Source organism: Glycine soja, chromosome 11 (genome assembly GCF_004193775.1).
Source record: "Glycine soja cultivar W05 chromosome 11, ASM419377v2, whole genome shotgun sequence".
NCBI lineage: Eukaryota > Viridiplantae > Streptophyta > Magnoliopsida > Fabales > Fabaceae > Glycine > Glycine soja.
The window spans coordinates 18,991,977-19,011,173 of NC_041012.1; the positions used below are offsets into that span (position 1 = coordinate 18,991,977).

Here is a 19,197-nt window from a genome sequence, read left to right on the forward strand (position 1 = left end):
GTCTGACTTGTGTAAGTCGGTCTTGGTACTTCTTTCTCACTTGTCGAGCTTCTGTATGACTTGTTTGACTTCATTCTTGAATTTGGACATTTTTCCATCTGGATGTAGCCTTTGGCTTACTCGCGCAACTCGTCCATGCTATCATGGATTTTTTTTTGCACAGATTGTCCGCAAAATTGTTGGGGTGTAGGGCGAGGAGCATGGAATGCAACACTACCTTAGGGTTAAGATTTTGGATTTGGACGATTGTGCGCCCAAATCTATCCATGAATTTTCTGAGAGACTCGTCATTTGCTTGTCACAGACTAGCTAAGGCAGTCGAGGTCATACGGTGAGATCTACCGGTTACATACTGCACACTGAAGTGTTCAATGAGGGTGTCGAAGCTGTCTATAGACCTAGGTGGTAGTTCGTTGTACTAGGTCAATGTCGCCCCCTTAAGGGACATTAGGAAGACATGACATAGAATCACATGTCATCATTAGTGTATAGGTTCGCCCGAGTCAGGAAGGCATTTAGGTGCTCATCTGGGTTTATGGTCCCATCATACCACTCGAGGTTGAGTGGTTTCCACCCCAAGGGTATGTCAGCCTCCATGATGCAGTCAACAAAGGGATGTTGACGAGTAGTCCGCCCTACTGGACAATGCATGTGGGAGAGACTTAAGTCATCTGCAGTGTTGACTGTGCGTCGGGGGTGTGATTCCCCTTGGATGTGCTCAAGCAATGTGTGAGCGAAGTGCTCATTGCCTTGGGGACGTCTGATACGAGCCTCCAGCTGATCGTGGTCAGCCTTTAGCTTTCTCAGCTCCTCCTCATAGCATTGCTCCTTCTCCGTAATTCGGTTTTGAAGTTGCTATAGAGAATCTGTGTCTGTCATAACTGCCGAATGAGGATGAAAGTCTTCGAAAGGAGTCTTGCATCTAAGGCTAGACCAAGTGCTAACCATGGGTGAAAAAGGAGAGAGTTGATGAGAGACCGCGGGGTATATTTTACCATGTCCCCACGGTGGGTGCCAAATGTACTTACCAAAATCCGAAGCTAGGACACATCAGGCTAGACGTGGCCAATGTAGGCTCTTGAACTTCACAAGTCGACTTAGAGAGGCACCTTTGTTAAGAGGACAAGAGGGGGGACCTGCAAAACAAAGGACTCTGATGCTCAAGTAAGTATATGAGTTAGGAGATAAAGCAAGTGTATGCTTAAATGTAGGCTCGAGTGAGCAATAGAGAGAGATAAGCATAGGCTTGTTGCTTGTGTGCTGGTGTGTGTGGCATGTGTTGAGGGTTCAGTGGAACCTAGTATTTATAAGAGTGGAGCATATTTGTGGATTCTTGTTGGTAGGGGCTGTTATAGCCTTTGCATATAATTCTTGACTTATAGATAATAGCTGATAGCTTGTAGATAATGTTAGAGATAAGCTGTAGTTTATAGATAAAAGCTAGAAAATAATTGTACTTTGTAGATAATGTGTGGCTTTGTAGATAATTAACTACCTGCCAGTAGATAAAGATATTCAATTATATTCAAATATTAATAGGTTAGAGATAACCTGTTAGTCAGGGAGCCTAACTGCTAAGGGCCGAGTGTTCATGCTCCTGTTGCAGGGCTGACGTGGAGGGTTGACACGTGTCTTAGAGTGCCATGTAAGGTGTCAATTATATTTTGTGGACCCTGGACAGTAAATGTGATTTCATATTATTAATTGATTGAATTATTGTTGTGGTGCGATTTTAAGAATTATTATTGGATGCATGAAATTAGGGAGTTTGTTGGTAGTTTTTTTAATGGTATTCTTATAATTTTGTAAGTTGATCATCACCTTCTGGGAAAGGATGATGATATACATTTTATTATGAGATTATAATGTTATATACCTTCATCTGGGATGAGAATAATATTTATTTATAGATACTCCCATCTAAGATGGGGGAGAGATTCTAGATACCTCCATCTATGATAGGGAAGACTATGAGATACCATTACATGAAATATGAGCTCATAAACTTTTTGAAGAATCTGAAATCTACACTGATTTTGGAAACCAAAAAATTGAGTCTTGTGATTCTGGAAATCACTAAATTATGTCTGTTATATTTATTTGAATACACTGAGGTATTGTTGTTTATTTAAATATTTTATTTATTCAGAATGTCATGAATTGTGAGTGTTTTAATCTTATTTTTATTAGAGTATACACACACACACAAAATCTTATTTTAAATTCATTATGGATACCATGACTGATTTTCGGATTACAACGCCAGTTGAGAACAACATTATTTACAAAACTCTAAGTTTGTTTTATTCACTAGGATTATCATCTCATTAAAAGTGTTGTTTTCAAAGCACAAGGAAGAAGTTTTTGGAATTGAGGAGGCTTGAAAACTTAGTTACCTTTAAATACATTTTTAGCTTTGTTAGTACTCAGAATAATATGTCGAATGTGACTGATTACGTTATACTTTTAGTGTCGGTTATTTTTAGATACCTATATTTGAGAGTAATATTTTTACTTATGTAAAGACTTATTTATTTGACTTTATTTATTATACATGAGGTATTTTCGGACTAATATAATTTTGAGATTTTATATTCTTTTTAGTATGAGTTGTTATTTTAATAAAGGCGTTATGGTGGTTGTAGTAATAGTGGTGATTGTGGTGATGATAAATTAAATCTTTAAAATATTTGATTTTCTATTTGATAAATCTTATAGAGATTTTATAGTTAAACGAGAATTTAATTTAAATTTAAAATATTTTAATCTTGACCTTACATTTTAATATAATGGATGAGAATGATCATTCTCATTCTCACATAAGAAGATCATTCTCACCTGAAACGTCCTCCGATCTTTCTTTATGTATATGAAACATCTTTCTTTTTCTCTCTATATACAGGGATGTCAATGTACACATGTTATTCTTTAGCGAGTGCATTAACAACCAACACCATAAATATTTGTAAAAAAAAACCCATTGAATTCCTTTGTCATTAACTTTAATGTAAGGATATTATAATAATTTATATTTTAATTTTAATGTTTACGAGTGAGAAAAAATGATTGATAATTTAATGCTTAGAGAAAATTATCTAAAAATTAATGTGGACAAAGATGAGAGAAGAAAGATAAATAATTATTTTAAAATTGAATCATAAATTAATATAATATCCTTAAATTAACTTATTATACAAAGGAATTTATTGATTTTTTTTACAAATATTTATGGTATTCCTTATATATACTTAAGTATAAAAGTTATAATTTTTATTTTATATCGAATAATGTGGATTAACTATTGACTTATTAAGTTGATTCCTGTCCTAATATTACGATCGAATAGATTATCAATTCGAATTCGAATCTAATAACAGTGCTCAATAGCAACTTCATCTAATATCTACATGACATGCCGCATCATTAAAATTGAAAATTTGATCGGATATTTGATCAAAAACAGATCCATACAAGTGATATCTTTTGAAAGAGATCCATTTTGGTAAATATTTAGAGAGGTAAAGGTCGAAGTAAAGGTAGAAGTAAAGAGACCCATGTAAAAACTGACCCAAATTGGTCAAATAGCCGTTGTAAGTTATAACCACGTGGAGTGGAGCAGCGACTGGTAAAGGTAGAAGTAACCATAGCGAACGTCGTTTTATTTCTTATTCCCCACGTTTCAAAAAAACCGTGAAATTTTCTTAATCTGTTGGCCTTCTTCCACGATTCCTCTGACCTTTCTTCTTCACTTTTAATTTCTGGTCTTCGGTGATACCCAATCTATCTTCCGTTCAAATCCCAAACCCCCTTCGCATCCAATGCCCTAGTTTCGCTCCATTCTCTCCGGTTCCTCCCCACGATGTCCAGCGACACCTCCTTCGCGGACCACAAGCTCTGCGGTTTCCTCTGTACGGTTCTCACACTCACTCCCCGCGACGACTCAGACACCACCGACATACCCTTCCCCGAGCCATGCGAAATCTTCGGCGAAGGGGGCGAGGTCGGCTTCCGGACCCCGAACGGCGTCGTTCTGGGCCCGGTGCTCGATTCGTTGCAATGCGGCGGTGGCGGCGGTGGCGGCTCCAACAAGATCAAGAGAAGGAACAAGATTGGAATGGTGAACGGGAGCGTGAGCGTGGTTCACCAGCTCCACGCCATGGTCACTCGCAAGTGCGCCAGAATCGACGCTCGCGTGGTGTGCGTTGAAGCGCTTCCTAGGGTTGTGGTGCTGGTTGACGTGTATGTCCCCGTTCAGGTATGGAGTGGCTGGCAGTTTCCGAGATCGGGACCCGTCGCTGGCGCCGTTTTTCGCCATTTGAGGTTAGCTTCTTCTTTCTCGCCTTCGAATTCTTTGTATTTATGTTTAGGGATTTAGTTACTAATAACATTGCAATGTGTAGAGAAAGATCACATGAACGATTTTGGTGAATTCTGCATAAGTAATAGTTTGCCATACTGTAGTTGTTTGAGGTTTTAATTTTTAAACTGTGGTTGAGTGGTATTTATTGGTGTATGTTTTGATTAAAGTTTGAAATCATAGTGTAGCGTGGTTTTACAGTTTGAGCAAAGTTTTTGAAATTCTGCACTACTTAGTCCTTTGACAGTTAGTCAGTTACCATGCTAAATTTGGCATTTTTAAAAAATAAAATAAAATTAAGGAAATAAATAACTATTTTAGCTAGATGTCATGGTTTTAATTGAAGGACTACAAGTACATACTACTAGAGATGGTGTAACTGTTTCATGTGATGTTGTCTGCGATTTGAATCTTTGGTTATCTTATTGCTTGTTTGGTCACGTGTGTTGGTGTGTATTTATGTGTAAATCGAGAAGCTGTGAATTGTAGCTTTCATGTTATTCTACAATTTGACATGAGATTTTACATGTATAACATAAATCTGAACAGACTATAAATACACTATAATTATTTAGTGGTGTGGATGAGATGGAAGATAGTTGTAACCTATGTAACTGATGTAATGTTCTTGCAAGGGTAGTTGCCGGATTCTTTTAGCTACTCTGCATACTAGAGAGTAGAGACTATTGCCTTGCAAACACGGTAACTTTGTGGTCACATGTTTCATTCCTGATGGGTTATATGAATATCATGACAATTATTGATGCATTGTGTTGATTTGCAAAAACATTGTTTTGAGAGAAAACTCAACATTTCTTTCTCTTTCCATTTCTATTGGGGGGGGGGGGGGGGGGTTAAAATGCATCTCAGATCATAAGATCCTTCCTAAAATGCAAATACATAACTCATAATAAAGATTAAAATTCAATACATAACACTCAACTCAAAATAGGTTCATAAGTCATAACATAACTCATAGTAAGTTCATAATTACTTAATACATGCACACTAAACTAGGAGATCATTCAAATTAAAATCAGGAAAGTCATCTGTCATCCTCCAGATGATCTTCATCCTCTTTAATGGCATTTCCTCTACCTTCATCATCATCATCAACAATTGGAGGAACCTCCAAATCATCTACTGGTGCACCACCACCTACTAGCTTCTTCTCCTGCTTCAACTAAGATAGCTTCATCTAAAGCATCCAATTCTAAATTTGCTTCGTTCTCCACCACAATCCATTCTTCATCAGAAGCTTTGGGGGAAAGTTTCAAAAGAATTTATATGATACATTGGTAAAATATGCATTCTTAGCTAGTTTCGTATTACACTACAAATTGATCATTTTATCAAACCTAATACCATCTCTAACATGATCATACAAGATCACTCACTGGTTTTATTCTCGGAATTCTGTAAACAATAAATTAAATTGTCTGCCTTCATTTTCCTGTGTGAATATACTTAACGGATGTCTTTGGCTGTCTTAGTTAGCTAATAGCTAAATGTTTATGCAGCTGTGATTGGAATGAGAGACGTTCAATGCTTTCATATCCAGACTATTGTAGGAAGACTTATGGAGCAAATGAGAGCATTTGGAACCTTTCTGATTGTCATGTACTTGGTTGCAAGCTCCATTCCGGTGTGAGCAATTCTTCAAGGAAAATACTATTTCAACTTCATGAAATTTTTAAGGCACTACCTGGTGTAGGAAAGCGGCAGACATTTAATAGTTCCAAGATAATACCTATGGATAACATTTGCAGATCAGGCATTTGGGAGTTATCTGATGATATTTTAACTAAGATTTTAGCTTCCCTGGGCCCAATGGACCTCACTAGGGTTTCTGCAACATGTCATCATTTAAGATCCTTGGCTGCTTCGGTAATGCCTTATACCAAGTTAAATCTGTTTCCTCATCAGAGGACAGCAGTTGAGTGGATGTTGCATCGTGAGCGAAATGCTGAGCTTTTGCCACATCCGTTATTTGTAGCTCTCTCAACTGAAGATGGCTTTAGTTTCCATGTAAATACTGTAACTGGTGATATTGTTACTGGGGAAGCTCCCACCGTCAAGGATTTTCGTGGAGGAATGTTTTGTGACGAGCCTGGCTTGGGTAAGACTGTAACAGCTCTCTCTCTTATTATGAAGACGCGAGGTACATTGGCAGACCCGCCAGATGGGGCACAAGTAGTCTGGTGTCAACATAATGGTAATCAGAAATGTGGATATTACGAGGTCAGTGTTAGTGGTAATCACATCACTGGTTGTACTACCTTGGGTAAGAGGGATGTGTGCCAAGATACCAGCAGAACTAATGATAACCATGATTACTCCTCCAAAAGAGCCAGATTGATAGATCCTGATCAGCAAATAACTAAACTTCATGATTCATGTTCCAGGGAAGAAAACAAATCACCTGTTGATGCATGTTTCAAGGAATCTATGCATTCAAATCAGTTCACTGGGAGTTTGAGTCGCATAAAGAAAAATCTACATTTCACATTTGAAGATGAAGCTATGATTTCCAAGGAAAGAGAAATTGGTGAAGGATTAATTAAAGCAAAGCATGCATTAGATGTTACATCTCATGTATCTCAAAACAAGTCGCCTGGGAAGCCTAAAGGTGACTGTTTTGAGTACAATGATACATGGATTCAGTGTGATGCTTGTCACAAGTGGCGAAAGCTTGTAGACAATAGTATGGCTAATTCTAGTGCAGCATGGTTTTGTAGTATGAACACTGACCCTCTGTATCAAAGTTGTAGTGTCCCTGAACAACATTTTCATAATATCTGTAAGATAACACACTTGCCAGGGTTTCATTTGAAAGGAACTTGTGGAGGTGAGAAACAAAATGTTTCTTTTTTCACTAGCGTGCTTAAGGAGCACTACTCCTTGATAAATTCTCAGACAAAGAAGGCCCTGACGTGGTTGGCTAAAATTTCAACAGACAAGCTTGCAGGAATGGAAACAAATGGCATCAGGGGTCCTATTTTAAACATTTGTACTGCATCTAATAGACATTTCCACAAAATATTTCAAGCATTTGGCCTCTTAAAGAGAGTAGAGAAAGGTGTTTGCAAGTGGTACTACCCTCAACATCTTAACAATTTGACTTTTGATGTGGCTGCCCTTGGCATGGCTCTCCGTGAACCATTAGATTTTGTTAGGTTATACTTGTCAAGAGCTACCCTGGTAGTTGTTCCAGCAAACTTGGTTGATCATTGGAAAACGCAAATAGAAAAGCATGTGAGGCCTGGTCAATTGCGGGTTTATGTTTGGACTGATCATCAAAAGCCATCTGTGCATTGTCTTGCATGGGATTATGATGTTGTCATAACTACTTTTAGTCGTTTGAGTGCAGAGTGGGGCCCACGTAAGAGGAGTGCTTTGATTCAAGTGCATTGGTTTAGGATAATTTTAGATGAAGGGCACACTCTTGGGTCAAGCCTGAACTTAACAAACAAGTTGCAAATGGCTATTTCATTGATAGCTTCAAATCGATGGATACTAACAGGAACTCCAACGCCTAACACTCCTAACAGCCAACTTCCTCATCTACAACCATTGCTAAGGTTCCTTCATGAAGAATCTTATGGACTGAATCAAAAGTCATGGGAAGCTGGTGTGCTTAGGCCATTTGAAGCAGAGATGGAGGAAGGGAGGTCTCGTCTGTTACATTTACTTCAAAAATGCATGATTAGTGCTAGAAAGATAGATTTACAAAGCATTCCACCATGCACGAAGAAAGTTGTTTATCTAGATTTTAATGAGGAGCATGCTAGGAGTTACAATGAATTGGTAATCACTGTACGACGTAATATATTGATGGCTGATTGGAATGATCCTTCACATATTGAGAGTCTACTGAATCCAAAACAGTGGAAATTTCGTAGTGCAACTTTAAAAAATGTGAGGCTTTCATGCTGTGTTGCTGGACATATTAAAGTTACACATGCTGGAGAAGATATTCAAGAAACAATGGATATGTTAGTACAAAGTGGTCTGGACCCTACTTCAGGAGAGTATACCTCCGTAAGATATAATCTCTTGTATGGTGGTCACTGTGTCAGGTAGTACCTAGGTTTTATTCTTTCTTGTGGCTTTATTTTTCTTCTGGTTGTTGCTGTTTATTAATTTTTTTCTTAATAAATTGTGAAGGTGCAAGGAATGGTGTCGCCTTCCACTCATTACCCCATGTCGGCATCTGTTGTGCCTTGATTGTGTTTCTATAGACAATACCAAGTGTACTTATCCTGGCTGCAGTAAATTGTATGAGATGCAGAGTAGAGAGGCCCGACCTGAAAATCCTAAACCGAAGTGGCCTGTACCCAAAGATCTTATTGAGCTACAACCTTCATATAAGCAGGCATGGTTAATGGAGAACTCAGTTAACATTCATCTTTTTTTCCCTCTTTCTGGTTTGCAATGCTAACATGCAATGTTGATTATTTAATACCCAGGATAATTGGGATCCTGATTGGCAATCTACATCTAGTAGTAAAGTCTCCTATCTCGTCCAGAGGTTGAAAGCTTTGCGAGGAACCAATGAAGAGACATACTTCAATACAGAAAATAGCAATGATGATTTGCATATTGAGAATAGTTTGCATAGAAGTGATGACAAATCATCAATTCAGACATGTTCTATGAGCAGCACTAAGACCAATTTGAACCCTGAGAAAGTTCTGATATTTTCTCAATTTCTTGAGCATATACATGCCATTGAACAGCAGGTACAGTTTTATGCCGCATTTTGTGTGTGATCTTTCATGAATTGTTCTATTTTATTTTTTGGCATCTGTGAATTCTTTTGCAAATGATCAAACTATTAAATTGGATTTCTCTTTGGCAGTTGACTATTGCTGGTATCAAATATACTGGAATGTATAGCCCAATGCATTCCAGCAACAAGGTATAATGCTGGAATTTTCTTTTACTGTTTCTTAAAATTAAAATTTACTTTTGGTTTCTGACCGTTGGTTAATTTGCCTTTTCCTTTTCCAGAAGAAGTCATTAGCCATGTTCCAGCATGATTCAAATTGTATGGCACTTCTGATGGATGGAAGTGCTGCATTGGGTCTTGACTTGAGTTTTGTTACGCATGTATTTCTAATGGAGCCAATTTGGGACCGAAGGTTAATATATCAAACTAATATAATTTACAAACAAGAATATAAAATTAATTTTTTATTGCTTTTAAGACTGAGGGATAAAATGATTTTGAGAAATTTTAAAATTCTACATTATTTAATTTTCTTCTCAAGTTGAGCATAGTAAAATTTTCTGTGAACTTTCTGTGTGGCTAATATGCATTGTCAATACTGAACTTTTCTGTTTTGGGATTTAGCATGCAAACTGGAACCATGCTGCATAAAGTGACTGGCAGTGTATCTCTTGGTTTCCCAATTTGCTGGATCCTTCTACTTCAACCGAAATTGGCATGTTTATCCAGTTTAATTATTTTCTAACTTGACCAAAATGTTTTCAGTATGGAGGAGCAAGTAATTAGTCGTGCTCATCGTATGGGTGCTTCTCGTCCTATTTATGTGGAAACATTAGCAATGCGTGGTACAATTGAAGAGCAAATGCTAGACTTTTTACAGGTAAATCTCTATAAATTGAACTATCTTACACCTATTTGAGTGTACTACTAACAATGATGGGTCTCTTTGAAGGCCTTGTTAGTTTATGTTGTCGTTCATGTATGTCACTGAAAATTGTCTCCTCAATGTCTTTTGTTTTGTTTAGCTTTTATATTGTTGTTGTTGTTCATCTTTCAATTTGTTGATGGTTTAAGCAGGATGCTGATAACTTTAGAAGATCACCAATTAAGGATGCTACCGAATCTGTTGATGATAGTGGGGGACGAGGATATAGATCATTGCATGATTTTGCTGAGAGTAGTTATCTACTGAAACTTAGATCTGTGTATACTAATTTGGAAAGTCCAAAAGGTTTGTACATACAGTTTTTCCTTAACTGTTTTTTGTTAGCAAACATAGATTCAACAGAAAGATGAGTGATATTGCATTTGAGAAATTGAATGCGAGTAGTTTTTATGACTTCTATTCCTTAACTGTTTATTTGAAATTTTTGCCTGAAACAAAAAGTAAAAAGGTTATGGTTATGTTTTCGCCTAAACTGACTAATAAGATGCTTTAAAGTTTATAAGCCACCAGCTAAAAGTTTATAAGCTTGCATATTAAATTATAAGTGTTTTGTAAAATTATTGGAATAGTTGGTAAATGTAAAATAACATAAACATATTGTATAACTGTTTTATGTGAATTCTATTTTTGTTTTGTAGTCAAAAACATTTAATTAAAAGCTAATTAAATAGTTCTGTTAAAGTAAATACTAAAATATTATATGAAATAAATAACCCAAAAATTAATAAAAAGAGAAAAGTAATTAAAAAATAGTTACATATGAACAATGTTGAAGAACAGATCGAGGGTAAAGGTATATTAAAATAGTAAGGATATAAAGGAAGGAAAAAATAAACTACATGCTTATAAATTATAAGCTACCTGAAGTAGCTATAAGTTAGTGAAATATACTTGTTTACCAAATACCTTAATTTGGTCAAACAAAGCTTACAATGTAGTCAACTAAGTTACAAGTTTGCTTATTGGACATGCCAAACACACTAGATGTTTGGAAGTGATAAAGCTGTTGAAATCCTACTATGATTTTCTTTTCGAGTGAAAGAATCAAGTGATACTTGCATTGCTCAAAAGTCACAAGTTATTGTCAATTCACTTGGTGAATTTTGGTTAAATGAAATATTGTACTCCCTTCGTCCCTAAATATTAGACTCTTTTAAATAATTCACACCCTTTAAGAAAGTTAGTTAATATATTTAATAGTATTAAAATTGTTAACAATTTGTTTTATTTTGCCAAAGTTACCCTTAAAATTATTGGGACTCATATCTTTCCTTTCACTTAATTACTTCCCCACTTAATTAATTAATGTGTGTTAATCTTATCTAATCCTTATAAGAGAAATAATGATTTATCTTTTTAGTACATAACATTTATTGTAAAGTAATTAAGAGTATTTGGATCAAAATATAATTAATGCAAAAGACAACTTGAAACAAACATAATTGAAAAAAGACTCTTATATTTAGGGACGAAGGAAGTATGTCCGAGCACTTTAAGCCTGTTGAAACTGATGGCATGCTCTGACCCCTCTGAATAGGACACCCTCTCCTCTCAACTTTCCCTTACCAAATTGTATGTTTTTTGAAAATGAATTTAGGATATGCACTTGCACTTGAATGAATTCTTTTACTTTTCTTTATTAACTTGTTAATTTATTTATTTTTTTAGAATATAATTAGAATGTATTGAGTTACACTGTCTTCCAATATGAATAGTCATATAGGTGAAAGTTGTTGACTTTTAAAAGTCTATCTAGAATGATTTCTAATTAGTTGATAATGTAAAAATCTTTATACTATCACTATCTTAATTAAACTCTTGTGATAATGACTTTTTTATCCGTTTTTACTTCAGGTGTTTGATTGATCAACATCAAGCAAGTACTGACTAATTTACTTGGAGCAAGTCCTGTGTACATTTTGCAAGTTTGCATGCTCTTGAATATGGTTTTACTTTTTGAGTATATAGTCTTACAAGTGCTCATCTAATGAGAGATGCTTCCATATGCATTGGAGAGTGGAAACTATTCTTTTTGTGCAGATTATGGAGCTATTTGCAGCGTCGCTTCTGTTTGCCAGTGATTAATGAAATACCGGAAGTGTCCCTGCTTATTCTTATGTAAAGGATTTAGTCTAGTTGATTTGATGTGATCTAGTAGGCAATTTGGAGTCAAGTATTCGAATTGAAATAAAATGTTGAGTTATTGGAAAACAAGTGTTCTCCCACACCCTTTCTCTTAACAGTAGGTAATATTGAAAAATCATAATAACCCTTGCCCCCTAAAATTGGTGATATCATGTATGTTCTTATGACTATCGATTTCATTATATGCAGCTAATATTGTAATTATTAGCAATGATCCCAGTGCTTATTAGTCAACAGAAATTTCAAGATATATTAGCAATTTGAGGGAGAAAAGGTTTCTGTTCAATTTATTCTCATGTTAGCCTGGGTTTTTAATTGATTATTATGCTTTGTAGGTTTGTTCATTTAGTCATTTGATTTTGTTGGTCATTCGGAACGACCACCTGGATAGTGTAGAAGTTCAATTAGTTATACAATAGGATATAATATATATGGATGGAGAGATAATGATAAAGATAGATGGATGAATGGATAGAGGTAAAGACAGATGGATAATCTTGGATTAAATTTAATTTTGGTTACGTATGAGTAGAAACTCCCAAATTCTATAATTGTATTCACTCACAAGTTCTACTCCCAAATTCAATATTCACTCACAAGACACAAGTTGATTATTATGGGACAACATAAGGGGATAGGATTACCTCCTAGGGGAGGAAAGAAATTAAAAGTTAATTTTCAAAATAGTAACCAACCTCCCCGTATCAATGTGTTTTTTCACGTTAAAAAGGAAAAATAAATATCACCAATCATGCTATAGGCCTCAATTTAGCCCAAAATATGCAGACAAGTCTAAAATCCATAATTAACTAATAAAAATGGTCCTAATGTATTCCAAGCTTGAAATCAAGAATCGACCAATCAAAATATTCTTAAATAATTACAGGTTCAATTTAGGACTTAATGACAATACAAAATCCATACTTAAGCTCAAAATATTTGATTTAATCTTTCAATCAAGTCCATAACGACTCATGGATAGCTAACACCAAATTGGATGAATTTCGACAATTAGGTTTTTCATAACTTCTCTAACTCTCTTGACGCTTTTGTCATTAGATACAAACCACAAATGGTTCAATTGTAATTTGTCTTTGGTATATTGATAGGTTCAATATTATTTTTTTCCGTTCTTTCACTCCAAAGATTGAAGGAAAAAGAAACTTTATGTTAAAAAAATGTAACTTAAAATTATATTTTCTTTTCATCCTTTGGTCTCTTCTGCTTCTAATATTATCCAGAAATAATGAATTGAGTTCATATAAACATTTTGGATGCTGCCATTGAAATAGTGGTTCTTGCTATATTTCACAGGGCCTCACCCATTTTATAAAGTATTTTTTTCCATGTTTAATGATAGTTAAAAAATATTCGATAGTAGTAGTAGTAAATTTGCTATAATTTTGACAAAAAAATGAGTATTTTATTAAACTCACTACAAATTTCATAGAAAAATTTATTTTTTTCTGCACAATTTCTTACAAACTTTGTTTTGTATTATAAACTTACATATTTTTTCTCAAAAAAATTACAATAAATTTTCCATTTTTTAAAATCAGTACCTTATAATTTATTTTTTTAAAAAAAATACCTTTAAGAGTGCTACTAAATTTCCTTAAATTCACTAAGAAATCATAAAAAAAATAGTTTTTTCTGCAAAGTTTTTTTTACGAAATTTGTTTTGTATAAAAAAAATTCTTTTAGATTTTCCAAAAAAAAAATTACAAATAAATTTTCCATTTTTTATATATTCGGTACCAAATAAATTGTAAGAAAAACCTTAGGAGTGCTATGAAAATAAAGTAAGGAAAATATATTTTAATATTATAAAAGTCAATTAATTAAAAAAATAGTTAATATTTGAATAGTATCGCTAAATGCTTAAAATTAACTATAACAAATGATATTATATAAATCATTATTTTAATTTGTAGATTATAGATTATTTTAGCCGTTTCAATTTGGTTTTTCTCTGCCACTTCCAAATATAATTGAATTTTCAAAAGTATAATTTACTTATATATATTTTTATTTGAATAAATTTTGGAAGAAGAGAGCTAGGTTAAGATTAATGTCTGTCCTTACTTAAATCCTTTCTAAAAAAGGAACAATTTATGAGTGAAAATTAATAAGCTTAAACATTTTAGTCTCAAGATTGTCTCTAAATAAAAATAAAGCATTTCTAATTTAATTGAATGCATGTACATAAGTGAAAGCTACCACACGTAGTTTTGGATTACAAGGTGTTTATAGTCCGACAGTTTCTATGTGATACATAATTGAGTTTTTCAATTTACTAAAAAAATTAATAATATTCCCTTATGTGTCATATTAACATAGATTGAAATTATAGTGGTCCCTAATCATATGCAGATAAGGCCTCTTGATGCCAAGACCTTTAAGTAGCTGCCTATCATTTTGGAAGCATGTGTAGTAGGAGGTATTTCTTAGAATTTGACATCGATGTTTTAAGAGAATCAGATGAGTCATCAAACTGATAAAGATAATGGATTAATAGGTCACTAATCAGATCAAAATTTCATTAATCAAACTGGTTTAACTTGATATATATTAAAAAAATTATAAAAAATATAATTAATTAATTTTATTTAATCATTCAATACTCTAAATTTAAAATGATTGTCGTTATAAAATACCTAATATATCAAATAGTCATCAATATTCATGTCAATGCAACTTTATAAATAAGTTTCAAATACAAACAAACATTCAATGGGTTAAAAATAAAATTAAGTTTACAAAAAATTTATATATATATATATATATATATATATATATATATATATATATAATAACACTTGATTCAATCAAAGACTCAATGGATTTAACCTGGACTACACCAATTCTAATATATTTACGATCCCGACCGGTGTGTTTATTGGATTCCGATTGAATTCTGTCCAATCCGATTCTTAAAGCAATGCGTGACATGCGTCCAAGTTAACCTATTTTGGTCGATGGTGGAGGGGAGCGAATCTTCCGCTCAATAATGCATTTACTTGACCAATAGTGTTAGTAATGCATGCTTGATTTCTTTATGCAAGATTTTGATTCTGGGCTTTGTGTATAACAATAATTTCTAATAGAACATTTAATCCCATTATATTCTGAAATTTACACAAAAGCTGAGTTCTAAGATGGGTTCTGCAATTCACATACATTGTTGCTGAAATCCAGCATCAGTACTTCAAATTCCACTTGTCATGCTTGATTACGACGAACGAATGCCGACACTACGCTGGCTTTGGACCATAAATTTAAGTAAATAATTAAAACCAGCGTTTTTAAGTTACACACTCATCATATAATGTGGTCTTTAACATCTTGATTGTGACACTACACATGCTATAATTTGCATGTATAGTGATGCAATTTGACCGTAGAAGTAATTTTAACGTTACTATTAAATCCTTTTTTCAACTTGCCAAGGCTTGTGGGGTTGTCGCATTTAATATAAACATGTCTTGAAGTTTCTCACAAGATAAGGAGTGTCCCCTCTCATTGAAATTTATATCGAACTTTTGACTTTTCAATAGAAAAGCATGAAATTTATTGAATTTGAAATTTAAAAAATGTTTTTTTTAACCGAGAGACATTGAAATAATTTATTTGTCACTCAACTAATTTTCTTTTATCATATGGTCCCATTTTAAGATAAAATAATATCTTTAATTATAACTTAATTCTCAAGTTAGAGATCAAACATTATACCTTAATTAGTTAAAAATCCAACTGTGTGAAATCACTTCTATCAACAACGAATTTTGGCCCATCTTGTGCTAACAACTAAGTTGTTATTAATTACTATACAGATTGCGTCTAGGTTCTTCATTTACAATACCATGGGACCTAGGAGTCTCAATCCCTTTTGAATAATCCACACCAAACTTTGGCATATAATACAATGACAAAGCAAGTCATTAATGACCTAGATTGAGACCTAGCACCTACACCGAGCCCTTACTAGTATAAAAACCGAACACTAAGTGTGAGTTATGCACACCAACACCAAAACAAACCCACTAAGATGGCTTCCTTTGTATCCTTCCTAGTGCTGCTTCTTGCAGCCCTTATCCTCATGCCTCAAGGGCTTGCTACTTACTACAAACCAATTAAGAAGCCACCAGTGTACAAGCCTCCAGTGTACAAGCCACCAGTGTACAAACCACCGGTTTATAAGCCAAAACCACCGGTTTACAAGCCGAAACCACCGGTTTACAAGCCACCATATAAGAAGCCACCATACAAGAAACCACCTTATGGAAAGTACCCTCCAGTAGAGGACAACACCCATGCCTAAAGCAAGCAATGAGGTCTATTATCTACTTAATAAATAAGAGGAACTGCTTTGTGTTTTCTAGCATTGTGATTTACAACTTCGTAGCAATGCATATTCTTGACTCTTGCATGCACTTCAATCCTTCGTAGCATTAATGATGTGGCCAAGTCATCATGAGCATCATACTTATTTCTTTGTGAATGTAAATCAAAATTATAAGAGAGAAAATGGTGCTTTTGTACTACAGATTACTATAAATAAAAAACTTTTATGGTTTTCAGATTGTGCTGGTTGATTGATTTGCTATACCATTAATTATGACGAAACGTAGTTTTTTTTCTTCTCTTTTTTAATCCGTAAAAATAAAAAAAAATAAAAAAAATAAATTTATAATAATTCACACTTTATTTAATTAATCGAAATAAATTCCATAATAGATGATACATAGTTTGACATACTATTGTTAAGCTTAAGATTAAAGATCGACCCTATGTTGCAACTAAACTTTCTACAATCAATTTTATAAATTGGATTGGTGCATGTAAGTCTAGCTAGCTAGAGGCAGAAGAACAGTACTAGAGTAGTAGATGGAAGCCACTCTCCACGCACCTCAAATAACTCGCAATTAAACTTGAGCATAACATCAATAGCGACTTAAGTTAATTTCAATTATGGGCTCTATTTGAACAAATTTCTCTATAAATATTTCCAGAAGAAAATATTAAGAAAACAATAAATTGAACTTCTCATTTAAGTTAAAATAAACATATTTGTATATTTTTTATATAAAAACTCTCATTTAACTTCTCTTAAAAATATTGAAGTATATAAATTAATTTTAGCTTATGAAAAAAAAAATCAACTTATTTTAATTTTCTATTCTTAAAAAGCCATAGTTATAGTTAATGTGTACAAAGACCAGTTCCTACGAGAGTTGCTGTATCCTCCTAAACCAAATATCCGAATACTCCTACTCAGTAAGAATATTTTGATATCTGTTAATAATTTTATAATAAATTATTTATTTAATTTGACATTTTAATATTTAATTTCTTTCCAAGTTTACCCCTTTTCCATATGACCAGTCAACTTATCCTCTTCATTCGACTTTAAAAAGAGTGGGTGGTGGTGCGGTGAAGCTGAAAACCACACACAATGATGGTGGTGGAGAATGTGAAAATGGTTGTGGTCGGAGAAGGAGGTACAAGGGACAAAGTTAACTGAGGAAAAAAAAACTCAGCGTGAGAGAGGGTCTTTTGAAAAAAAGGACAAATTTGGAAAGGAGAAAAAAAGTTAAAAAGTGTGTTAACAAGTGTGAATGCTTAGGTGATTCAGTTACTTTTTCGCCACATATGATCGGAGGAATAAACATTTCTCTTTTTCATATTACTATTTTTGTATGTTTGTCTACACGTACATGTGGACGGTTATTTGTATCAAGTATCAACTACATATGGGTGTCAAAATTTAAAACTGAACCGAATTTAATGAATTGATTCAACAACTCTAATATATATGTGATGTGATTTGAATTTTAATAATTTGCGTACGATTTTAATTTAATTTTGAACCTACTTCAGTACAAAAATTTACGTATAATCTTACTACAAGTACTTAAGTCACCACAATCATCTACACTCACATCTTGAAAAAGTGACATTGATAGCAAATTCATGAAGTACTCACAGCTAACGTCATTTGATGGTTGAATGAACCCCTCAGCTACCCATAGCTGAATGAGTGTTCTCTTATCAAACTCAAAACCTTTTGAAAACAATGAACAATAAGCAAAACAGTTTTCCAAAAATGAAGGAAGATGGTCAAAACTCAGTTTAAGGATTGCAAAGATTTTGTCCTTCTCTTGATCTATCTTTGAAAACCCAACTTCCTTAGAGGCTATTACTATGCGCACCCAGCATAATTACTGGTACATCCAGCATAACAGCATAATTCCCGTTTTGTCCTTTCCTAAAACTGATACAAATTGTCAATCCATATAAGATTTACGGATTGTCCAATCTGTAAGTAGCCCAAATATTTTTTTAATTTTTTTTAAAAAAATATGTTTTATGAATTAATTTAAAATTAATGATTCATGCAAGAATCAAACTTATAACTTTCACGTTATTAACACGACATTCTAACCAATCTCAATATTCTTGTCAACCCTTTTGAGTTATTTTCTTTATGTTAGTTTTTAACCGATGTTGAAAGTGCCGATGTTGAATGTATTATCGTTAACATCGGTTTTAAAAAAACTGATGTTAACGTTAATTTTACAACATCGTTTATTTAAATAACCAATATTGATAATAAGAATTACACCCAAAAAAATGTATTAATGTTGATAGTTAACATCGGTTTTTTGGAAAAATCGATGTTAACGTAACTTAACATCGGTTTTTTTATATAAAATTGATGTTAACGTATGTGTTAATGTTGACAGTTAATATCGATTTTTTGGAAAAACCGATGTTAACGTAACTTAACATCGGTTTTTTTTACAGAAAACCGATGTTAACGTATGTGTTAATGTTGACAGTTAACATCGATTTTCTGTAAAAAAAAAAGAAAACCAATTTTAACGTACGTTAACATCAGTTTTTTCCAAAAACCCGATGTTAACGTATGTGTTAATGTTGACAATTAACATCGTTTTTTCCAAATAATCGATGTTGTTTTTAGGATTTTTTTTTAAATATTCTCTCTGTTTTTAC

At 33.6% G+C, this 19,197-nt stretch overlaps 2 protein-coding genes across 2 annotated transcripts; both read left to right on the forward strand.

Moving 5' to 3' along the window:
* Positions 1–3,626: 3,626 nt before the first annotated feature.
* On the forward strand, positions 3,627–12,391 carry LOC114376033 (F-box protein At3g54460). Its single transcript, XM_028333935.1, has 9 exons — positions 3,627–4,320; positions 5,878–8,436; positions 8,525–8,732; positions 8,827–9,099; positions 9,219–9,278; positions 9,371–9,501; positions 9,855–9,969; positions 10,167–10,320; positions 11,890–12,391. Exons 1-9 carry the CDS (start codon positions 3,860–3,862, stop codon positions 11,895–11,897), a joined length of 3,969 nt encoding a protein of 1,322 aa, XP_028189736.1. The 5' UTR covers positions 3,627–3,859; the 3' UTR covers positions 11,898–12,391.
* Positions 12,392–16,179: 3,788 nt separating this feature from the next.
* LOC114377101 (repetitive proline-rich cell wall protein 3) lies at positions 16,180–16,760 on the forward strand. Its single transcript, XM_028335497.1, has one exon. It carries the CDS (start codon positions 16,229–16,231, stop codon positions 16,499–16,501), a length of 273 nt encoding a protein of 90 aa, XP_028191298.1. The 5' UTR covers positions 16,180–16,228; the 3' UTR covers positions 16,502–16,760.
* The last annotated feature ends 2,437 nt before the right edge of the window (positions 16,761–19,197 follow it).